Raw genomic sequence first — 25,897 nt, 5'->3', positions numbered from 1 at the left:
TGTATTTAATGAAAGAAAAACTATACCTCTTAACTTATAATGAGAATTAATATTTTCATCTATTTAATTCAGTATTCAACTATTTAAACATCATATTAACTTACACAATTTTGATTATTATAACAAGGCATTACAATGCAAAACATGTAATCAGATACAAATAATATATACAAAAATCTAATAAGTGCATGTGTATGTATAATAATTCTTCAAATATATAATTTTATTCAAGAAATATATAGTAGTTTCTTTACTTCAAAATTATTTAAACCTGCCATATTACAGAAAATAATTATTAAAATTAGTTCAAATGTTTTCAGTTTAATGCTACAGAACACAAAATTAGTTTATTTCATAAAATCATTTAATAGATTCTGAAATGTTCATTGTGTTTATTTTAATTCTGTTATTAAAGATATTTTCAGTGATTTAAATATAATTAGTAGAATAACATGTTAAATTTTCACTTACAGAAAATAATATATTTTGTCATTTCAATGTAACAAGTTTATTTGAAAGTATAATTTTATATAGAAATATTACCTAAACAAATAACTTGTAAATAAGGCAAATAAACAATTTAATTTCTTTCCTTGATATCAAATTACAATATTGTTGAAATAGAATATGAGTAATCTTTTGCAAGCTAGAATTTTCTAAAAACATTGCTTTGTTATATTTTAATCTCATTGATAATAAAAAGATTTGTTAAATCTGATAAAGATTTTTCTAATAATTAAAATACCTAGTTTAATTTTTACCTTCAATAAGTAAATAAAAATTAAATCACTACAAAATACAGCAAAATTACAGATGCTATGTAATATTTTTTATAACAAACAATTACACATGACATTGATCAGGCTGCTATGACAATCAAGTAAGTTTGTATGCAGTAAACCAATATAATGAAAACCACTTTGAAAATTACAAAGATATTTATATAATTTTTCTAAGAATGTAATATATAGTATGCTAAGAAATTTAATGAACAGCACCATAATTAAAATTTATAAGAAGAAAAAATGCAATTTGCATATAAAAATTCAAAATATCATTTCAAGGAAAAAAAAGCAATTAAACTAAAAATAATATAGAATAATTTATAACATTGTTACTTGTACTTAAAAAGTAATTGTGTTGTAAACAATCCATACTAAACATATAAGTAAATGATTAAAGCTAACCAGATCCAAGAAACAAAAAAATATAAGAAGCAAATCAGTCAGAGAAACAACAGTCTTTATAAAAGAAATATACCAGTGCAAAGCCAAATACTTAGATGCATAAATAGATAATGGAAAATGTTGATAGAAACAAAAAATCAAAACAAATCTATTTCTGTTCTGTAGTAACAGTATTATACATAAAAATTCCGACAAGGAGTGTGAATTTGTTGTAGATAATGAAAGTAGTGTTTGAGAAAAATTTGGCTTTATATCAGTTTTGCTTATCATTTAAATTTATGATAAAAAAAAAACTCAAAACACAAATTTTTGATTCTGGAAAATGTTTCATAACTACAAAAAGTTGTTCAAAAGTTTGGTTTCAGAATTGCACTTAAAATCCTTTCCACAGTAAATAAATATCTACTTAAGATAGTATTATGCTTCTACTTTATTTTATACCTTGCTTTCTTCTAATAATAAAGTAGGCAATTATCCAAATCTAACTATCTCATTCTGGATCTATTAGTGCATCATAACCATTCTCCTCTTGTTCTAGATTCTCATTGACTGAAATGTTTCTGTTTTTGTTTGACACAGAAAAAGTTAAAATTTTTCAACTTCCATATTCTGTTACAGTCAAAACCTGTTTTTAGTTAGAACGCATTTTAACTAGTTGAAACAAGTTTATACTGGACGTCTTTGTTAAAACCCATTTTGTCTAGTTAAAACTACTTTTAACAAATTCATTTTTGACTAGCAGTAAATTTTAGTTTTAACTAGACAAAATAGGTTTTATGTAGTTAATTTACTGCTGTGCATGTTTTGATTTTAGATAAAACTAGTTTTAACTTTTTTAATTTTAGCTACATAAATATGTTTGGGGGAAATAAATAAAGTTGTGTGTAGTGATTCGGGGGAAGATGCCTAACATTTTGCTTATGAAGAAAATTATAGCAATAATTTGGGTTTTGGAGGCCTCTAACGAAAATATCATATTCTTGAGCATGTTTTTCAAATAAAACATTGGAATATATGAAAAATAATTGTATGTTGTGTTTGCAATGATGACTTTTTTTACTGTCTGGCATTTTAGGCATCTCACCCCAAGTATCCGGGTGAGATGCCAAATGCCATTCAAGTAAGATAACAAATATAATTGCATAAAATTAATTTTCGAATATCTTAACCAAATTTAATTTATTGCATATGTAGTACAAAGTACTTCATGGTAAGTATAACAGCGCAGTATAAGTATTGTTAAGTTTGTGCCCGTTCTAACGTGCTCTATAGCTAGCTGAAAGCTTTTTTCAGTCCAAAAACTTTTTTGGAAAGTCCTTATATAATTTCTATGCATATCCTGCAATAAAACGAGAAAACAAAATTTATTAAAAATAGGCATATTGGAATTCAATTAACAAAAAATAGGCATGTTACCCCAAGAAAAATATGACATCTTTTCCATTTGTCAGGGTAAGATGCCTAGTGGAGTCATGTGTTCTAGCATGTCTGATTGGGATCGGTAGCAGCTCACAATGGAAACTTTAGAACCTTAACTCACACATTAATTGTTTCTCTCAATCCATATATATAATCAAGACGAGTTAATAATAATAATAATAATAATAATCAGCGCAGAGCCCAAATGGTTAGAAGTTGAAAGTTGAAATTTGGTACACAGTTAGGGTACCAAATTTAAGTACCAAAGTGTTAAGTAACAATAATAGTGTTAAGTAACAATAAAGAACAAGAGAAAGCGACGTGCAAGATTTACGGGCTCTGGAAGAAAAGAAAAAAGAAAAAAAGTAATATGTTAGAACGTATTCAATTTTCAAATTTAAACAGATTAGTTTGGTTTTTCTCAACCTTTCTTCTTTAGAACATTCAATGAAAATCGAAGGATATAATCAGAACACGTCGCAAAAATTGAACAATATTAGAACATTCGATTTTCAAATTCGGCCTTTCTTTTGAAATACTTAGTTTGTTGATGAAATTATTCTTTTTCTTTTGTGACTATAACTTAATGATCTTAATTATCGCTATCGTTACTTTTGCCCGAGCAACGCCGGGCCTACCTGCTAGTTTTTAATAAATTCTATTTTAACTTTTAGTTTTAAAATGATTCTAGAAACATTTCACAACAAAAACTTTGTTCTTATCTTACTTTTATTTTTCTCAGATGTAGAAAATGAGATAACGGTAGCAAACTACAGCTTTCTGCACTCAATATTGGCCAAACGATTCACACATGCCAATATCTGATGTCACCGTTTGAAAATATCAAAAAGTAGACATCTTCCCTGAATCACTCTGTATGTTGCAGTCAAAACCAGTTTTTAGTTAGAATGCGTTTTAACTAGTTGTACTAGTTTATACTGGATGTCTTTGTGAAAACCTGTTTTGTCTAGTTAAAACTAGAATTTACTGCTAGTCAAAAATGAATTTGAGTTAAAACTAGTTTTAACAAAGACATCCAGTACAAACTAGCTTCAACTAGTTAAAACGCATTCTAACTAAAAATGGGTTTTGACTGTAACATATACATATACATACATAAACTCAAAATACTTCCAAAATTATCAATGACAGAACATTAAAATGGACCCAAGAATATACATTGCCAAACAGTAGAAAAAACATTTATAAATAAAAATTTAGAATTAACACACTGCAAAGATATTAGCATGTTATAAAAGATATTTTTTTTAGAGCTGAAAATAAATAAACTTTTCATTGAAAGATTTCTATGTAAAATTGAACTTCTAAACCTTATTTCAAAAGGTTTGGAATTCCAAAGAATTTTTGAAACTTAACTTTTACTAAAAAAAAATAAAAAGAAAAAAACATAGTATTTAAAATCCCTGGTCATATCCAAGGATACTGATTGATAAAGTATGAAAGTATATCTTGTCATAACTCCATGTCCAACTAATATTTCTCAATTAGTTGATATAACTGACAGGTTATTTTTCCAAATGTGTCAAATCAGTACATATTTCTGCCATATTATTTACTAAATTTAAATTGAGGTACTCACATTACTACCTACTTTTTTAAATATGTATATATATATTGTAGCATTATGACAATTACCATTATAACTTATGCTTTGGAAAATTAGTGTCATTTAATATGGTGTTTTCTTTTCTGGAAACTGCAAACTAGTAGCTGAAAGCTCAGACCATGACTAGTCTGCAAACCACACTACTTTTTAGCATGAAACTTAGCAAAGTAATTGGCCAGTCAATAGCACAGATTAAATCATGTGCAAAACAATTGGGATATGTTCGCACGAAAAATATGTATAAAAATAATGAACATTTTACTCACATTCCAACTTAAAAGATAACTTCACCAACATAAGATAATTGATTTAATATTACTGCAACTTTTGGCACTGTTTAAAGTTATGATTAAAAAAAAAAAACCATTTATAAAGAAAAATTTCATATAGCATTGATACTCAAAGTATTGTTCTTTATTTTTTATTAAATTTTCAATTTATTAATTTCTAGTGTCTATTGAAAATATATAAATGTCTGTATACATGTTATTTTTAATTTAATTTAAAAAATGTTCAAAATTTTTTATAAATAACTAATGTTTTTTAAATTCTATATTTTGTTACAATAAAAAAATCTAATAAGGTCATCTATTAGATAAAATTTGGAAAACTTGAAAATCTAACTTGGACAATATAGTTACATTTTGAAAAATGTAACTGTATTAGATTACCATTATGGCATCTGGAAAATACCATATGATTCTACAGGATTAGTAACTCACTTTCAAGACAAACAGTTTTAAACAAAAATTTTTAAGTTCAGAATTGATTAGATACATATTTTATTTGAAACTTTGATAAATTCTGCTTGAAATTTCTTTGCAATTGTTCTAGTCTAATTAGTCTAAGAACAGATTATTAAACCCAAATGCATTTAAACCAAACTATGCTTATTTCTTTTCAATTATATTTACTTTTATATAACATCGAAAATAACAAATGTGTATTAAAACCAAACCAAAGTCATTGCCAGATTATAACGGGCCATATTATTACTAGTACCGTATTTCCCCAAAAATAAGACCTAACTGGAAAATAAGCCATAACGTAATTTTCCACGATGCTCGTAATATAAGCCCTACCCCTAAAATAAGCCCCAGTTAAGATTGTCAGTCAGATATTCATATTTAATATGTCTGTTGTGGGTTGCAACAGACTTACTGAATTATAAAATAACAGTATTAATATATAATTAAATATAAATAATTATTTCATTTGTAAAAAAGGGCTGACAAATTTACAATTTAAAAAAATATAACAGAGACTAAAAAACAGGTGATAAGTGAAGACATTTTTAGTCTCAGTTACGTTTTTTTAAATTGTAAATTCGTCAGCCTTTTTTTACAAATGAAATATATTTTTAATTGTGCTGGGATTGTCACCCGCCAACTTTTAGACTGTTTTGTAAATTTTGCAGAGGTGTAGCCTCTAAAGAAAGGTTGTCTCTGCTGTGGAAGACTCATTCCTGATGACTGGACATGGTGATAAGTAAAGACATTTTTAGTCTGTTATGTTTTTTTAAAAAATAATTATTATTGACATTAATAATTAAAATAAAGGATGTTGAATAGATTACTCCTGGTGGAATTTCGGGACTGAGTATATATCTGAACCGAGGGGACCAAGACGAGTTTGACAGTTCCCTACTTTTGGATCGGAGACAAAAAATAACAGTTATCATATTTACGATTTCTTGCCTTTCACAATGCATTCTATGCCATTTTAGAGTTTTTACTAGGTGGCACTTTCTGATTCTTTATACATATTGTCCCTATTAAAAAAGTATTTCATTATCTCATCATGTTTATCAATAATCAAATTTTAACAACTTACATTGCAATTGGGAGTCGCATCACTCTCTCCACTAAGCCTATCGCGCGTTTAGCAGGCAGTCCGGCAAGCCAGCCATATATTCTAAAGACACATCGGTAAAGACTAAAGAAAACTGCCCACGTAAAAGGCCAAGAAAACAGGTTGTACACTTATCTTCAACAGAGGCAGATGTCGATCCACGGGCACACTGATCATCTGCATTTGGAGTAAGTTCTTTTTGCACGACCACATGCTCTTTGACCTCAAGGCCTAAGGCCCCCTCAGCCGCCAACACGCTCGCGGTCAGCTAGTACTATGTGCCGCTTTTGCAGCTTGTCCAAAAAACCTAACCTATCCCTCCAGGAGGTGACTGTTCCTAGGCTTATAGAAAACCTTTTATTTCAGCTCCATCAATATTCAAGGCTGCAAGTCCACGCACGGTTGAATTAAATACATTACCGTGGAAAACTCTAAAATGGCATAGAATGCATTGTGAAAGGCAAGAAATCGTAAATATGATAACTTTGTTATTTTTCATCTCCGGTCTAAACGCAGGGTACCATCAAACTCATCTTGGTCCCCTCGGTTCAGATATATACTCACAGTCTCAAAATTCCATCGGGAGTAATCTATACAACAGCCAAAATAAATGATAATATAAATTATAATTATGTATTTGCAAATATCCAAGCAAGCGCCTTCGAATGAGACATCCCCGAAAATAAGACCCAAGGAGTCTTTCAGAGCAAAAATTAATATAAGACCAAATCTTATTTTCGGGAGAACATGGTGGTGGTAGTAGTAGTAGTAGACCAATATAATCCAACAATCATTTGGCTTTAAGATGTTTATATTTGTAACAAAAGCATATTGTTATATAATTCAAAGATTTTTATTACAATTACGTATAAAACACAGTTGAGAAAGAATAATTACTCGAATGACGAACGAATTCAAACATCAACGTGAATAAAACGAATACATACAGAAAGAAAATAATTTTTATTTGTAAAGTATATCTATCTATATTTAAGAATACAGAATAAAGTTACATAACTGAAAATTTAAAAAAAAAATTATATATAAGTTAACTTATACCTGCATTTTCAAAGTCAGACATTTTATTAAAACTTTAATATATCATACTTTATAAATAAATGAACATGAAATATTTAATTAATAGATAAACACTTGTTTAAAGATTCAAGACAACCAAATGGATTTTTTTTAAGAATAGAAAAATAAAAGAAAGAAATGGTCGTTTTTTTTTGTATTAAAAAACTGTTTCATACGTAAATATAAAATTACATCAGTTAACAAAGGGCTGTATTTTTACACAAGAGTCTGATATAAGAGCATTGGGTGTTTAGATTATAAAATGTAATTAATTCGAAAAATAAAGTTTATTTGGAGTTAATAAAACAATCTTTCTTTACCTTACGAATACTAAAATATAATTTAATTAATCGTTACACTTAAATTAATAAAAGAACTAATTAAAATAACCAATTAATATCTCCTAACTTCATACAAAACTTTCGCCAAACGACTTCACTCGCTTTTCAATCTACGCAGCGACCTCTATAAATATACTCTTTATTTTATAAGAAACAATAAGCAAAAAATAAATTGAATATAATTATATTCATTCATTCTGTAATTCGATGATAATTTATTATTTGCGGATTTCTATTCAGATATAAAAGAAATAAAACATTTCGTTGTTTGAGGAAGAAATATAAGCGATCGGATTTATTGTTACTTTTATAATTGAATCCTATATGAAAATTTTAATACTGTGGGTAATCGGTTAACGAACATAACCCGTTTGTTTGCTATCAGAATTGTTCGTTAACCGATTATCGATTTAACACAGGTTTTATGAAAATTTGATTAATTCGTTCTAGAGACTCAAAAAAATAAAAAAATAAATAATTTCTTACTACGTTTATTTATATGTAATAATAAAAATACACAATCTTGAATTTTTATTAGAAATGTTTTTTCCGTTTGTAGGGGCTAAAGAATCTGTCTAATGTCGATTGCTTTTCTCTCTTCTTCGCGATTTTTCACAAGTAATTAATAGCATTGTAATTGTAGAGATCCCCAAGCCTATTAACCTCAACCTGGTTTGGATGCCATTGGACCGTCGTTCTGACATCCTTCCACTTCTTCGAAAGATCTTTAATTAATATCAGATATCGGCATTAATCCTCTTTTTCAGAAGAAAACATATCTCGCTGAGTTTCTCGGTGTTCTTCATTCAAGAGTTCTTGGCGTTCTTCTGTCGTCAGATCAGTTTCATGTTCCATTATGAGTTCTTCAATGTTCTTTATTTCTTAGATGTGATTTTTGTTACTCGTTAAGGTGCTTGAGCCTTTCTGATTATACAGTATCTTTCTTAGATAAGATTGAACTGCGGCCTACTGTAGACCTGTTCGAGCCATACTGCTTAGCAACATCAGACACTTTCTACCTTTGCTATTATACTCTCACCTTACGAAAATAAAAACCGACGAAAAGTTAATGAATGCCCACCCGAATACTATAAAAGAATTGTTTCTGTCAGAAAAATAAAAGGCTAGAATTACAAGGGAGAGTCTCAAAGTTCGGAGGAATCCTATCCGATCAGTATATACCGGGTTGAGCGTCGATGTCGACGTCTCCCGTGCTCCGAAAAGTTTCAAATTGTTGTCCGAAGACAAGGGAAGACCAATCGATATTCATTATTTTACGTCGCTTCTTCTTGTGTTTGTTCTGTGAGGTGTTCTTTGTCCGAACATAAAAATCTTTCGCGAAAATGTTCGTTATCCGATTTGTTCGTTACCCGATCACTCACTGTATTTGTAAAATTTAAGCTTTATATGCTTTACCATCATTACATACAATGATGTTCGTAATATATTGTATATAAATATACAAACTAGACTATTCTATTAATCGTTTATATTTGGCCAGATGGCCATGGCAACCTACCGCTCAGGGGGATCCGGGATCGAATCCCCAGAAAATTTTCGGGAGGTAATCAGTCTGGTTATGTGAGGCGCCGTTCTTCACCACTCGGAAGTCGCATTGTGAACTTACCGAATCCATAATGGGCTTTCTAGAAAAGATCCTCTAAATGTGGAGAGAGTTTTAAAAAAATCTCCAATAAGCGTAAATCTTCAGAATTTAGAAAGAAAATGTCGCATGTAGTATACAAACTGAAAATTTGCTAACTTTACGACGTTACTTTCTTATCAGAAGATGCGGTTGACTGAAAAGGCTAATCGATCTTTTTAATCGATTGTAGTGTAGGACTATCAATTGATCAATCGTTTTCAGTCGAATGAATACTATTACCTGATTCAGTAAACAGAGTTCCTTAGTGATAGTATACACCATCAGTTTAGAAATCTTGATATATACAGTAGTGAACCGAAAATCGGAATTAATTGGGGACTGGGGTTGTTCAGATTAGTGATATGTTCCGATTACCGATTATGTACGAAAAAATACATTAACCTGTCCGATGTTCAAATTTTTCTCCGTTGCGTGTCGCTTCGTGTTGAATTTTCGTCGATTTTAAGCCTAACGAAAATTTTTATAATAATAATCGAGGCTATCGTATCGTTAAAAATTATTTCTGCATTTTGTACAAACAAAATAAATATATTGAAGAATATAAAAACATGAAAATTATACTTTAGAAGTAAATTTAGTATCAAAAACGTTCGATTCAGCACGACACAGTCCGACTGAAAATCGTGCCGATTACCGGCGATTCCGATTACCGGGGTGCCGATTTACGAGTCTCTACTGTATTTACGATTAAATGGAAGATTACATTGTTGAAATTGATATACAGTTTATCATAATATAAAGGAAACGTTTTATTGAAAATATTAAAATTTGCATTTTAGTGCTGTTACTTTCTCCTTTTAAAATAAAACATTAATACAAGTGCGATATTTGCATATATCATAAATACTGTATGCTAGAGCAAAAATAACATTAAATACAGGAGAGCTAACCGAACTGTAAAAATTCGACAGCCAAAGGTATAAGATTATTTCGTTTTCCCGCTGACAAATTCAGGAGAGTAAATGGCATCAATATTGCAAACGAGGTAAATGGAAACCAACTGAGAATTTCGGGGGTAGGAGAATCGCTTGTTTTATTAACATTATTTTGAGGTTCATTAAAATTTTCATCCTCCAAGCTCTGTATTTGATCACGGCTTTGTTCCGACAGATCTGGAGGGCATGTACCGGATGTAAGCGATGGGTTCATCGTCATCTTTAGAATCTTTCACATCCCTTACTCTTTCTGGTGGGTCTCCCTGGTATGCTTTTCCCTGTCCGCAATTTTCTTTTAAAGGGATAAAGCAAATCTTTAGCTTGTCGGTGTGAACAGAAATATGGTTGATACGTGAATTTCCCTTTAATTCAGCCGTCACCGGCCATAACATTCTCGAAAGGGTCCGAGATATTTGGCTGAGAAGTTTCCGTATCTCTTCCCTGTACCTTTCCGGAGTAGCCATACCCTCTGCCCTACTTTCCAATTGCTGCATGTCCGGTTATGAGAGTTTTTTTACTCTACCCGAGGCAAAGGCACTATCGCGAATGACGTTCAGTCTGTTAAATAAAGATTTATTAATTGTGTGTCAAGAGTAACTTGTAAATGAAAAAAATACTTTATTTGAAATTATATAAGAAATTCTGTAACTCAAACTCAAAAGAACGTGCAGTTTACGACACGTAGATAGCATGAAATCTATACAGTTCCCTTCTAACTGCGGATCCAAAATGGCGGCCCTATAGGGAACGTCCTTATGTTTATAGACCTTGATTTTCACTAAAAAAGGAGTAAAATAATAACCGTCAAAATTGTGTGTGTTACTATTAGTATATGTTACCAATACCTAAGTGTTATTTGGTTAATAAAATAAAAGCTAATATATTTTTCTTTTTGAAACTGATTTTGCAATACTTAGTGTTTAAATTTCGCATGGACGTGTAACTCTTATTATCGGGTTGCCTTATTGTAAGCCTGACCAAACCCACGATAGAATGGAAAAAGTCATCTTAATTCTCACGTGAAAGAAAGAATTAAATAAAAAGATAATGTTTTAGTTTATTGTTGGTTTATTTTGAACACTGGCCGCAATTATTAAAAGACAGATTAGTGAATTCCGTTTTAAGTTAATCCTTCTAGTCTGGATGTTTTGAAATAATTTTAACGTTTTTATACAACAAATTTAATGAAGTTTGACTAATTTAACGAAAGTTTTAAACACAAAACATTATTTTAAAGTATTATAACTGCGAAGGAAAAAAAGAAGAAAATAGTTTTGCTACGTTACCGTAGATAATTATTTGAATATCGAAATACTTAAAACAATACGATATTGCATTATTATCTTTATGAGAAAAACGAAAGAAAATCATTTTGTACAAATTATTTGAGTTTATAATTTATTTTAACATAGTTTTAGGCTAGTGTTGGGTCAATTCTTGTTGTGTCAATCTGTCAACCAAAGTGTTGAATGTTGAATTATTTCTAGACAGTGCTCGAGGTTTTCGTATCGTTGGAGTCGCATTGTGTTCATTATTGGTTCTCTTTGATATTGTTTTGAATTATCCTAGGGTTCCGATATGACACGTAAGTTTCGTGCATGCATTCTCCCGCTAATTTATAAACATTTGGATCTTGTTTTGAATTTTTATACTTTACTCGATCGTATCGACTTTCGTTAACGTCATCGACCCAAACATAGTCTACACTGTATACAAATACCGTGTAAATTAATTTATTCGTTGATATTAATTTAATTTTATGAAACTGATGACATTAGATACAATTTACAATTGACCTATTTTAACAATACAGATTCTGTGAAACGTGTCCACGTTTCAATTTCACTCATTCATTGAAAGTTAAAATAATTTCATTATAAAAAATTTATTTATCAAATGTATTTAATGTTTTATTCCTTTAGCAATATGATTTTAGAAATATTCATTATGATTGTTTTCTTCTTTTAAAATCACCCCTTCAACATTTAATGTTTACATATCTTATATTTGTTAGTTATTAAAATAGTTCAATGATATATATATTTTTTAATTTGAATGTTGAGAAAATACTACCACAAAACATTAAATGTACAGAGAAATAGACAAATATTACAAATCTATCAATTTGTTGTCACTGTTGTTTGCTGCATCTTCATTTGCTGTTAGGTGTGCAAACAGCTGTCTAACAATAGTGCAGACTGCTTGTTTATATCAGAGATTAGTGCAAAATTATTTACGGTGAGAGTTTTATCTGTTTTATATGCCACTTTTAATGTAATCTCAAAATAATGTTTTATACGTTGATACTTTTCCCTTTCAAGAAATTTAGGTTCAGTACTCTGATCGACGATCGCGATGAATAATCGAGATAACTTTCGAACCATGTTGTCAAAATTGAAGTTCTGACGAAAGTCGTTCCGAGATGTCCAATAATAGTATTATTTATAATGTTTTATCAAACAAATTAAAATATTACTTGATAGAATATACAGTATCCTATTAAAATTATTTAAAGTTTTAAACTATTATACTAAGTGTGATTTGATATTTTTATGAAATCTTTTATAAAGATTTAAACATAAATGAAATATAAAACTTAGTGCTAGGTGTTAATTTGCTATTAAGACAAAAATATGCTTTTGATTATTTAGCGAGTGAAATACTAACTGTAAATAATCTTACATATTAGAGCATTTAGTAATGCTTGTACATAAAATCCTAAATCATAGATTTTGTTCCAAGAGATAATCTGTAAAAGCATTTTTTGGGTTTTACTTCTTTCCAGTTAATTTTTAAATTTCTGTAATAGTCAAATATCAAGTAATAATTGGATTTTTATTAGTTTTATAATGTTAGATATAATTGCTTATTATCTAAAACAAATAAATATTAAGAATGCCAATGGTTAAGGAAGATTTTGATTGAAATTAAAGGTTTTGAGATGGTTTGTCTCATCTTCAGATTGCACCTATTTTATAAACAAGTGTAAAAGAACAAAATTTGCAATTGCATAAGTTGGATGTAATATTTTGGAATTACGTGAATAAAATAACATTTTGATGAATTGTTTATGATTTTTGTAAATTTTATGAATTTGTTGGAATTTATTTTCTAATAAAATCTATATATTTTATACAGATAATTTTAAAAATCCTAACAATTTTTTTTTTTAATGTAAAGTAACAGCACAAGGTGATTATCATCAATGCTTATTTAAGTTTTTCTAGTAGTAAATGCTAGATACTGTTCTTTGGCATTCTATTAGTAAATGTCTTTACACCATATTAAATTTGTATTAAGATGTTGTTTCAAGAAATCAATTATTCGATTGCAATTGAAATATAAAATATCGTTGCAAATTTATCGTCATAAGCATCATCTCATCATCCCCTTGTCTCATCTGAGAATGGTCATATTTTATTGTTCTAGCTTTCTAGTATCACTAGTTAGTCCACCTTCATCCCTACTTAAAGTTATTTAATTTAAAATATCTTGCTTTACAATTTATGTTAGCATTGTTATATGTATGTTTATATGTTTGGTTGAGTGATTCAAAATCAAATAGAAAGGAATGAAGTAAATCAAATGATATTGTTATGATATTCTATAAAAAATGTTTTTACTTAGGTTTTATTTGCAAATTCACTTCAATTATATATTTGTTTATTGATATAGAGAGTTGTAATCCATATTAATAGTTTGTAATAAACTGTTTTGTTCATTTCTACTATTAGATATTATTAAGATTCTTTGATTACTTCATTTAACTAGGCCTATAAGAATATTTTGGAAAGATAGGGAGCATTTAATACAAACTCCCTCTTTTTTATATGCTTTCTTTGTTTTATCTTGCTTCTAATAGTATTGAATGCTGTAATAACATTTATTCTTTCTAGTATTTCATTTATTCTCATGATTTTCTATTACTTTTGATCACAGAAAATCTTATTTGATAACAAGGATGTTTTTTATAATAAATAAATTTCTTGAAAACAGATGGGATATCTTCAAACTGGGTGCCATTAAAGAATTGGTTTTAGAAGGAAAAAATGGATTTTCATTTTCGAACATGATTTAAAGGTGTATATATTAGACTTAGCTCAAAATATTAATTCACTTCTCACATATTTCCAAAATAATTTGATTTCTGGCTTGATTCTTACATATAAATTTTTTCTGGTTTTAAATATTTTATTCTAATTTTTGTTACAAATATTTAGAATATAGAAATTTTGTTTTATAATTCTGTTGAAGAAAAACCGTTGCAAACAACTTACATTATTCTTATTAATAAAAATTATGGTATGAATAATGATTATAGAAGTGATGTGTTGTTTTAAAATAATGTGAAAAACACTTGATATATCAATGTTGATAAAGAATTCTGATTTTGGTTGTTAAAAGTTTTTGTTCTATTAGTTAATTTTTTTTTATTAAAAGTAGTGAACAGAGAACTCATACAATGATGTTATTTTCCTAACTTTTACAATATAAAGTTTGTTCATTTGTCAGTCAGGTTTATCAAAATGTATGGCTCAATTATAGTTTTAACTGTTTATATGCAAGCAAAATTTCATATCTTGAAATCAGACATTTATTTATCCTTAAATAGTCTTAACTGCCTGAAAGATGATATAAGACACTTTTAAAATTTACAATAATTATAAAGAATACACAAATTCATAAAATTAAAAAGTAATTTTAATAATTTAATAGACTATATATATATTAGCAAAATAATAATAATTTAATGAACTTAGCAATTTTTTTGTATTTGCTTTATATTTAATAATTCATTATAAAGTAATTTGGCAAAAGTCATTTTTATTTGTTTCTTGCTAAATGATTATTCTTACAGTTTAATATTTTAAAATTCAAAATGTAATTATATATTAATTTTTTCGTGCAGATGTGTGAAAAATTATGCTTTATAAGAAAGAAAAGGCAAAAAGATCAATGATACTGCATGTTTGAGATAACCTAATTAAATACTAGTTACAAAAACTTGTTAGTACATCAGATATTTTGATAAGAATGGTTATTTAAATACATTAAATAAATGTTATAAAGAAATATTCACTTATTTGGGTTGTACTTATGACAGCCATTTACAGTAAATTTCAAGATTTTTTCTTTAATATGGGTTTTTTATACACTACAAATAATAATAATAATACACTGTACACTCAAACCTGTTTTTGTGCGGTCGTTTTTTGTGCGATTTTTTATTTGTGCGATTTGTTTTGTGTGATTTTTTGTGTGCAGTATATGAATTTCAATCAAATTGGTATACTGCACAAAAATAATTGCACAAAACACATTGCGCACATAAAAAATCGCACAAAAAATGACCGCACAAAAACAGGTTTGAGTGTATTATATTTACAATTATACTAAATATTAAAGTAACATTTTATAAATGAATTATGTTATATTAAAAAATTGTTAAAATTATGTTACAATTAATAAATTTTATACAATTATAATTTATTAAATTTTTCAATGAGAACTAAATAAATTCATTTATTTTTATATATTTATAATAACTTGGTACTCAAATTATATATTATTTAAAAAGGCGGCAACCAGCGTGAATTAGCGAGGCAGAAGAATTTGAAAAAACAAATGGAAGCCACGAAAAAGAAATCATCAGATCAAAAAGGTGCAAATAAAGGATTGAGCCTGGAGGAAAGACGACAAAGGTAACAAGATAAAATAAATTTTATATGAGTAAACCACTGTGTATCTAATGCCATAAAATATTTTTAGTAAAAAAATTAGCTATGATATTCAATATATTATAGACTGCTAATATTTTATCATCATATTTAACCTTTAAAGCTGCTTATTAATGTATTATCACAATATTTTCAAATGTTTTTTTAGTTTTCTCATTTTGTTTTGAGGAGAATATACTGATTATCATAATTTCTATGAATAACCTTTAGTTTTCTATGAATTTTCTGTGTTTTAAAATAAACTTGAAAGCAGATGTAGGTTACCTGTCAATTTTAAATAGTAATTACAAACTCAGTTTTTCCATCATCCAAACTAATTAGCGCATCTTTAAAATTGTGTAAAATCCTTTATGCACCACACACATACATATATCTTACCTTTAGTTTTCTTCTATTTTATGGATAGTTCATCACATATGTTTTAGTTGATAATATTAGATACACCTACTTAAACTTGAAAGTTGACAAATTTCCAGTACTTTCCTTCCTTTTATAAAAAATGTCCACTTAAATATCTGAAACATCTATGCAGGGGCAAAATAATCCTTCCAGCATTGCACAAGTGTATGCATATGATGCATGCTTATTCCAGTGCTAAAATAACTGAAGGGCAATAAAATGAAGCAATTTAAGACATTTTTAGCGTAACACACAAATAATCTCCGATTGTAAAAGATAACATTGCAAAAATTGATACAAAACAGTTCAAAATGACTGCCTTCGATACACACATCTTTGTTGCTGGAACCACAACTGGACTTATTGGAAAATGGATTTGGAAAGAGGAACCTTAGCAGATACCTATTGGTAACATTGCATTTTAAAAAGACAAAGTTGAGCATTATGTTACAGATGGCATTCCTGGTGGATCATTTTACAGACCTGTCATTGGCAAACTGGAGAGACATATACAGTACATTACATGGTACTTCTGGATACTTATACACAGATGGTTTAAATAGATAAAGTCCTACAGGAAAAAATCCAGAGAAGTCAAGTGTAGGGAACATCTATCAAATGGTTGCCAAACCACTCTGTAAACCATTGATATATGCCTACTCTGGAATAAGGTGACACCATTATATTGGTACCAAACCTGCTGTAGTTGCAGCAATTTCAGGTCATCATGCAATTTGTACACCATCTTATTTAGGATATTTAGTTATCAGTCACTATTCAGGGTACTGTCAATGAAAATATGAACAGAAGCTCTCACCTCAAATTCCACACCAGATATTTAGGTGAGACTCAGTGTCATGTGTATCATGGAGCATGCTTTACCCAGTGGTGCAAATTGATTTATGGTGGTGGTTGGTGTGTTGTCCAGTGGTGCAAATTGTGATGGTTATATCCTTCAGAGAAAACTACCTCATCAGCCTATAATGTGCTGGAGCAATTGTGGTTTATCATGTTATAAACTTAACATCATACTGCACCACTCAAATTGCTGTGTGGCATACTCTGCATGTTGTGCTAGTTGCAGATAGCAGTGTCATGGTGTCATAATAGCCAGTGTATGTGTCTGCTGCAGTCTAAAATCTAATCCAACTGCTGCTGGAAAGATCTCTTTTGCTCCTGGATAGATGTTTAAGACACCCTGTATAATGAATCTCAGAGAAATATGTAAAAGAGAACTGACAGTTTTGGTACATGTTAATTCTCAACAATGAAGAAGAGCCTTTCTTTCTCTCTCTCTCTGTCAACAGGGTATGTAAAATTTACTGACTGCAAAAAATAAAGTATTATATGTGTGTGAAATTAATGTGCATGCTCTCTCCTTATAATAATACAGAATGTTATTGCATCCATCCTCTTACTCATGTAAACCTCACAGTATCATACATATAACTATAGACTTTGAATTTACAGCTTAATGGTGTTAAATCTGGACAATTTTTTTTTACTTAACCAATTGCTTGAGTCATGCAGTCGCATAATCTGCACATTTCAAAGTTGATGTTTTATTGTCTCCAGAACTCTATGAACAGCTCTTGCCTAATGGGTTGTTTGTCCAAAAGACTTATTAGCAAGGGAAATAATTGGATCTGATGTAGGGAATTAGCTCAGATCAACTACAATGGTTTAGATAATTCAAGCATTGATGGCAAAACCCGATTTCCACATTAAAGCTTAACTTAACTCTCTTTGGTCCAAATGAGGTGCTTGTAAAGTTTATGAAGAAAGAAAATTAGAACCCAAGTTTTAGAATTTTCAGAGTAAATTTTACATTGGAGCAACTGACCTGCATTAATTGAATAAAACCCAGTTTCCTCCAATCATTGAGTGTGAGAGTGAAATATAATTTGTCATTGAAGATGAAAGAATGGTTAGTAAATTCTCTATCATAGCATCCACATTTGGTTTTTTCTAGCCAAATCTGCTTCCAGTCCTTGCAGGAATATTTTTTTTTTATCTGAATATTTGATGATCTTATCATGCAGTACTTTGTGGATTAAACTTTTTAATACTTTAAATCAGGGATGGGCAACCTGCGGCCTGCAGTAATATTTTTTGTGGCCCATGTCACATAAAATACAAATAAATATATAAATTTTCCAGCTTAAGGAAGTATGCAGCAAAAATTCAAACATTATTTTCTACAACTTATGCATGTGAATAGTTTTCCTACAATAAATTTAGTAAAAATTAAAACTAGAAACTGGCTGATAGACACATTGAATTTAGTTTAAAGCTAGCGGTGACTAATGTTTAACCAAATATTTCCAATATATTACATTTACATCTGTGCCAAAAGTTAAATTAAGTATACCTATGCTAATTTATAATTATACTAGCAGGTGGGCCCGGCGTTGCTTGGGCAAAAGTAACGATACCGAAGATTAAGATTATTACCTTACCCGTTTTCACAGAATGCAAGAATTGGGTTCCCCTGTTTCCAGACTAATTAGAGAATTTTTAGATGGATCTGAAAATATGTTTAATTTCCTGCAAAAATGAAAAAAACTGCATCTGCGTCATGGACGTCGCTTTCTCTTAACAATTCCATTGTTACGTAACACTTTCATTGTTGACACTTCCATTGTTACTTGACACTTCCATTGTTGATGCAAGTGTTAAGACTAAATCCTGTCCCTCTCCCTCGTGGGGAGGAATTTCAAAAAATCCCTTTTTAGTGTGCATCCTCATGATGTACCCTAACTGTGTACCAAATTTCAACTTTCAACTCCTAACCGTTTTGGCTCTGTGTTTATTATTATTATTATTATTGTTATGTTGGGTTAAGTTAGATATACTCGGTTAACACCGGTGGCTAAGTACTATGCCAGACCAAAGTCAAGGCATAGTAACCAAAACAGAAATTAACGAAGTGTATCAGTGTGTGTGTCTGTATTCAGGAATTTTCTCACAATATGACATGTATTCAATATAGTGGCCTTCTGTAGAGTGATGTATGTGTTTCTATTCAATTGTAATGTGCCCAGGCTTTTGTGTAGTGTGTGTGTGGTATGACACCTGTAGAGGAGAGAACTACAGGTACAATAAGCACCCTATCCATCCTCCACAGATGCCTTATTTCCTGGGCGAGTTCTGTGTACTTAATAATAATAAACTGAAAAAATTAGCATTATTATTATCAACTCGTCTCAATTATATATATAGATATGAATAAATAATTGTGATTTACAGATATTTTTTTTCGCTTTTCTCTTGTATGTGGCCCACGTCAGTTCAAAAGTTTTGAAATGCACCCCTTACATAGAAAAAGGTTCCCATCTCTGCTTTAAATTTTGAAGGCACTTGTTGAATCAATAGTCCATCATTAACTTTTAACAGGCAATGATGACTATTGCTCTAAGAATGTAATTCTTCTAGATCCAGGCTTTCTTTCAACTGTGCCTTTCTTGTACTTCTTCAAAATACAATAAATTGTTTTTCTTTGCTTGCCTTCTTCTTTGAAATGACTACATTGAGAGTAGAATTTGTACACTTGAAAATGCAGATCATCTGATTTCAGTGTCATTTTGTACAAAAATGCTGCAGTTGATTCTTAGAAATGTAGTAATGTTCTAGCTGTCCTGTGACATCAAGCACTGCAAATTATAATTTACTTATTAGCACAGGAAAGAATATGAAGTTTTTGAAATATTTTAGTGGTCACCCAATAATATGTTAAATCTAGAATCAGTGTTGTGTAAGTTTAATTGTATAAAAGTAAGATGAGATAATATGTTACTAATGTATTGTGTTGTTCTATTGTTTGATGTTTTATGAATATTTATTGTTGTTTAACCTATTGAACAGTGGGTTTAAGGCTAGACAGAACCAGAATAGATTTCAGACATGGCATTTTCCAGAGAGATTTTTTATACATTAAAACAAATGAAATATAGATATATTAAGTCTGAGATATGTTGTTGTTCTCCAGCATTTCAGTTGCTCTGTATTTTTCTAGAAATGTAAAAAATGTTTAATGAACAGTAGATTGCAATTATCCAAAAAAAAAAAAAAAATCTGATTAATCAGAATAGACGTCAGAGTAGTAAATTGCAGAAATTACAAAATTTATATGTAATAATGATTGCCAGAAGTCTCCTTCTATTGAGCTATCTTATTATCAATACTAGTGTTATATTTTATTTATTAGAGTAAAAATAAACAAGTAATATAAAAAAAGTTTTTTAAAGTCAATTCCTACTGAGGTCAACAAAGAAAAATTTTATTTTAGTTACTTTTTATTAAATAATTACAATTAATATAAATATGTATATACATATGACAGAATCAAAATAGAAAGAGAAATCGGAATTGAACCCAAAGCATAAAATTTCTGCAATTTTATTTTTTGAGAAAAATCCTTCATTCTAACCATTAAGCCACAACTGCTAACTCACTCTCGAAAACCATTTGGATAAAATGTCTACTTAAAGCAAAAATTTTCAAAAAACTATTGATTTTTGCAAGAATTGAACTCGCATTCTTCATCTTCACATGAAAAATATTGAAATCCTTGCATTTTACCGATTGAGCTACTGCCTGTTGATTTCAATTTTCATTACAAACTGCTAAAACTCTATTTAAAGTATTAATAATTAGGTTAATGTTACCCATGGTATCGAAGATGGCAACGGGGAAATTTTTTTCCCTAGATACTAGACAGCGACGGGGAAATTTATTAATTTGCATAATGCGACAGATATTACGGGTACGCCCCCTAACATTTAGATCACTCGGTATTCTACTTTGAGATTATCCATTGTTAATCTGTTTCCAGATTACCAGAGACACGGCAATCTCGAACGCAGGGGAAAAAAATTTCCCCGTTGCCATCTAGTATCTAGGGAAAAATTCCTCGTTGCCATCTTCGATACCACAGGTAATATTAACCAATAATTAAATTTAATTAATGAATTAATATTTGAAAAAACTGTATTAACATCAAGTGTCATCCACTACAAGTTTAAAAAAATGTATTTGAACTTGAGTGGATGAATAAAAAGTATTTTATTAACAATTGAAAACTTGAACAAGATATATATATATATATATGTAGGGAGAGTGTGAACTAATAGTAGGAATTTAAAAAGCATGATTAGGAAGTCATAGGCTTCTAATACATCAAATTCTTCACTGTCCTTATACATAGGGAAAGCATTTAACATATAAGAAGCATTTATTAATATGTAGGGAAAAAGTTAAATATGAAGAAAATATTAAACAATTAATTACTTTGAAGTTGATCAATATTTGTTGCACATTTTCTTTTATTCATACATTTAAATTGTTAATGTTGTTTATTTAATATAAAATATATTGATTTTTAATTACTGTTAATTTCAGAGATGCAGATATGATGAGATTAAAACAAAAGAAAGCAGAAGAAAAACAGACTGATAGAAAATAACAATAAACATAACAAATTGCACACAGGATTAACAAGATGGTTACTTTAGTTCTTTCAACTTATAAACAGTAATAAACTGCCATTTAATAAATATTGGATTTATATTTTGTATATTTTATAAAATCCAAATTTTTGATGGAACAGTCTCAATTACTAATACTTGTATCATTACAGTAGCCTATCAAAAATAAAAATTCTTGTTACTTGAATGCATTCACTTGAACAGAGTGCAATAAATAAATGTATCATTTATATGCAAATCTTCTTTTGTAATAAAAAGATCCTCCTCTATTTGTTCAGAAAATTATTTAATGAAAAAAATTTTTAATTTATTATTTTTTGGTAATTTTAAACTGATTTGTATTTATTAAAGAGAATAAAAATATTAGGAAATTAAATTATTGGAAACTAAATTTTCAAAAGCTGGAAGAAAGTTCAGCTCATACTTCATAAAACTGGAATGTGTATCATGATTAAAGAACCACTTATCAAATATGCATCAAATTCTTTTTTGACAGTGGGAAAAGTTTATTTTCTTTCCTTTGTATTCAAATTATTAATTTACACAATTACCTTATTGAATAATAATCCAAAAGTAACAAGATGAATTTTCTGACAAGTGGATTACATAAAACAAATTCATTTTATTTGGCTCCTAAAATATTCTGTTGATCCCAAAATCTTTCTTCTTTGGAATACTGATTTAAATGATTCTCTGTAATTTTGTTCAAATATGAATTGGAATGAAATTTGTTGTATTTTAATTTTTGGGAATGCACTTTTTTGCTAAACAAATAAATCTTAATTTTAATGAAAATTCTCTTCTAGTTAGTTTTTGAATTAAAATGGTTTTAATCCCATTTAATATACCATAAAATGGGGTGAATAGAAACATTTTTGTTTAAATGATTATGTAACTTTTAAAAAGTCACATAAGGAACGTTATTAGTCGTCTTAAAAATTGCTCTTATCCTCTAACAATTTTAGTAGGTGATATACAAAGTAATTAAAATCCTCATTGTTTCTTGTTTTTACTTGATGTTTCTTTTTACCCCATATGTTAGGACTTACCGTCTCTATTCAACCAAACCTATTTTTTTTCCCAATTCTCTAGTTGTAAACAGAAACTAGCTTTTTTTCTGTACAAAAAAACTTTATTAGTTATATAGTCCTTATATTACATACATTAGAACTTACACAGAAAGAAAACAGAGATTTTACAAAACTGTTCAAGTTTCTCAGATAATCTGGAAAACTGAAAAATGGAATAGCTTTAATGACCTGAATACTTTTTTAAAAGTCATCATGAAATCTTGTGTTTTTGAAACATACTGAAGAGCTGGTAATGGGGCAGAGTGTTTCCTAACATTGCCATATGTATAAAGTAAAATTCCTTACCTCTCCAAAAATCTTGTCTGTGATGTCTTCTGTAGAAAGAGTTCCACATATCCACATTCATTAATTTGACAGACTTTGCAACACAATCTGCTGGAGACCTTTTACTTTCCCTATAGCTTCAATATAGAGAAGTTAAAGTTTAAGAGAAGTGTCCTAAAACAAATCAGTACAAGTAGAGCTGGGTCTTAGACTTTTTCACTATTATTAGTTAAAATTTGAAAAAGTTACATGAAATGAATAGAAACAACCATTTTTCTTGTGTTTTTATTCATCCCACAAATTATAGTACATTGCATTGCAAAAAGAGATCAATGATTATAGAAGAAAGCATTCAAAATATGAGTGATTTCAATGAAAATTTAATGAAATGATACTAGAACAATACCCCTAATAGTTTTGTCAAAAACACGACACCAACAAGGTTTGTCAAATATCAAAATATGCAGACCAAGAATGATGTTCCCAGTCTAATGAAACAATGTCCATACTTTGAAAAGTATTGATGTTATTTTTTGGTTAGATATTAACAAGAATTCAGAAATTTCTATTTTGTCAGACACAAAAGATTTTCTTGAAGTTTCTGTTCATCACAAGAGCTCTTACAGATGGGGCAAAATCAGCACTACATTGTGCAAAGTAAAAACAATCCAGTATTTTAAAAAATAATTAACAAAAGCATTTTTTTAAAAATTTTTGATGTTAGTTACCATAGACATGTCACTGAATAGTTGGCAGTACAGTAGAGCATCGATTATCCGACTCTCGATCAACCGTCACATGGGTTAACTGACTGTGTTCTAGTCGGCAAATTCAAATGTCCGCCAGTGATGTGGCACTACAATATTTGGCTATGTCTTGGCTACTTTAATATTATTTTTGTTAAATTTTTGCGTGTTTTAGCTGGAAACACTGGCTTGACCATGAAAGGGAGGCCAGTATTTAAACCAGGCTTAATTTTCTATTTTTCTTTATTTTGTGCAAAATAAAGAAATAATTTAACGATAATTATTATTTAAAAAAAATTTGTTACGCTTAACATCAGTTACATGGGATATACTAATACACAATACTAATAATGTATTTTTTCATATTTTTCGGTTATCCGACCAACCTCAGTCCCCAGTTGAGTCGGATAATTGATGCTCTACTGTATTAATACTTTTACATTTATTTCACATTGACCTAGTAGTGCAGTATTCTTATAAACCAAAACAAGCAAATCAGGACATGTTTCAAAAATATAAGTGAAAATGACTTGTTTTTGCAACAGTATGATGTTATTTGTGTGAAAATATGGTAAAAACAATTTTCTATTACTGTTCAACTCAACTTTCATTAAAAACAAAATAAGACAATCTTCTGAATCATTTTGTATGATAAAACAAAGGATCCTTGCACAAACTGGAAAATGGGTCCAAGTGGATTTCACCAAATCTTTGATATATTATAGTTTTAGTGGTCCTACTCAAAAGTCTTCATAGGCACAAAATCAAAAATGGACAGTTTGAGTTAGAGCATGCAAGATGCTAAAGCATAATTCATGCACAAAGATTTTGGGCTTCACAAAACATTATCAATGTTTGGTACTGTACATTATCTGGATTTTTCTTGTGGAGAAATCATTATGCAATACAGTGAAGCAGATGCACTCCATTATGTGATGCATTGGAGTCCTTGCAAGAGATCTGCTGATATTTGAAAATGGTCAAAAAGGAACTTTGTAGGATATATCATTTTGTATTTTGAAACAAAAAAAAGATTCAGTGTATCACAGTATGTGCCTGAATTACATCGTTTTTGCATCTTAGATGCCCAACTCAAAAACTCCATTTTTTAACTTATTGGAGCTATTTCCAAAAAAAAATAAAATATTTTGAGACTTATATGTGCTAAATTTTTTCTTTGATAGTTTTTAAAATTATGAAAATCCAATACTTTTTTCTGTGGAAAATGTAGAAAACTCATAATTTTCATGTCTTCATTTTATTAGTGCACAACAGTTCTTATACAGGAAAATACAGAATTTTGCTAATATTTGTTGAACTAGTTTTGTAGTAAAGGTTTAGATAAATATCTTTAGCAACTGACTTTAAAGTCAAAATAATTTTAGTTAGATGTTTACTCAAATCTGTATTACAGATCTAGCTCAACAAATATTTTTCTTTTAAACTCTCCTCAAAATCCAGATCTTCAGCATCCAAGGCAGACTGGTACAAAAAATATGGTGTTTTTCTTTACCTGAAATGTTCAATCAGGTATGGTGCTATCACTAACTGATAGTTGGTTTAGCAAGTTGAAAGACACATGTCAAGCAACAACCAATAGGAATGAGAGGTCATATGATGTCTAATCCATCAATCTAGCCTGGTGTTGTATATTATGTTTGAATCCTTTTCCATTCTCAAATGTCGTCACAAGATAATGTTCTAGAACCAAACTTTTTTTTTAATTTACTGTGAAAAACTCAACTGTTTTTTTTTATTGTTCACAATGCTTCACTTCACTTCTTCATATAATAATAATAAACATTCATGAAAGTATCATGGCAATGATTAAGGATTTATTATACAGGCTCATAAATGGTACAGAAAATTTAATTGGAAGTTTTCATAGATTTAATAAATATAAAGTATGAAAAAAATTTTAATCGGCAACAGTTTCTTATAAAAAAAACTATTTAGTTGTTTGTACTCAATCAAATTAAGTTTTAAATAAATGTTTAATGCCAAAAATAAAATGTATTAATTGGATTTCCATTCATTATACTAGAAATTAGAAACAAAAAATTAAACTCT

General features: G+C 29.2%; 1 protein-coding gene and 1 long non-coding RNA gene across 4 annotated transcripts in view; one reads left to right on the top strand and one right to left on the bottom strand.

The window, feature by feature from the left end:
* Ssb-c31a (single stranded-binding protein c31A) overlaps nucleotides 1–7,636 on the bottom strand; it is a 30,974-nt gene extending 23,338 nt beyond the window's left edge. Inside the window, exon 1 of one of the 3 annotated variants that reach the window (XM_067267827.1) lies at nucleotides 7,552–7,636. Coding sequence is in view for 1 of the 3 variants with exons in the window: in XM_067267826.1 (XP_067123927.1) it covers nucleotides 7,570–7,574 (5 nt within the window). In the remaining 2 variants the exon portion in view is untranslated. Of the gene's footprint in view, nucleotides 1–7,481 lie in introns of all 3 variants that reach the window. The other 2 variants (XM_067267826.1, XM_067267828.1) reach the window with 2 other exon arrangements.
* A 7,373-nt stretch (nucleotides 7,637–15,009) lies between these two features.
* Nucleotides 15,010–15,749, top strand: LOC136973131 (uncharacterized). Its single transcript, XR_010880446.1, has 2 exons — nucleotides 15,010–15,110; nucleotides 15,682–15,749. It is a non-coding gene; the product is annotated as an uncharacterized lncRNA (long non-coding RNA).
* Nucleotides 15,750–25,897: the final 10,148 nt, after the last annotated feature.

The sequence above is a fragment of the Centruroides vittatus genome, unplaced genomic scaffold, assembly GCF_030686945.1.
Source record: "Centruroides vittatus isolate TY-2023 unplaced genomic scaffold, ASM3068694v2 contig_3088, whole genome shotgun sequence".
Taxonomy (NCBI): domain Eukaryota; kingdom Metazoa; phylum Arthropoda; class Arachnida; order Scorpiones; family Buthidae; genus Centruroides; species Centruroides vittatus.
The sequence above is the reverse complement of the archived record's forward strand: the minus strand, read 5'-3'. Positions and strand labels throughout refer to the sequence as shown.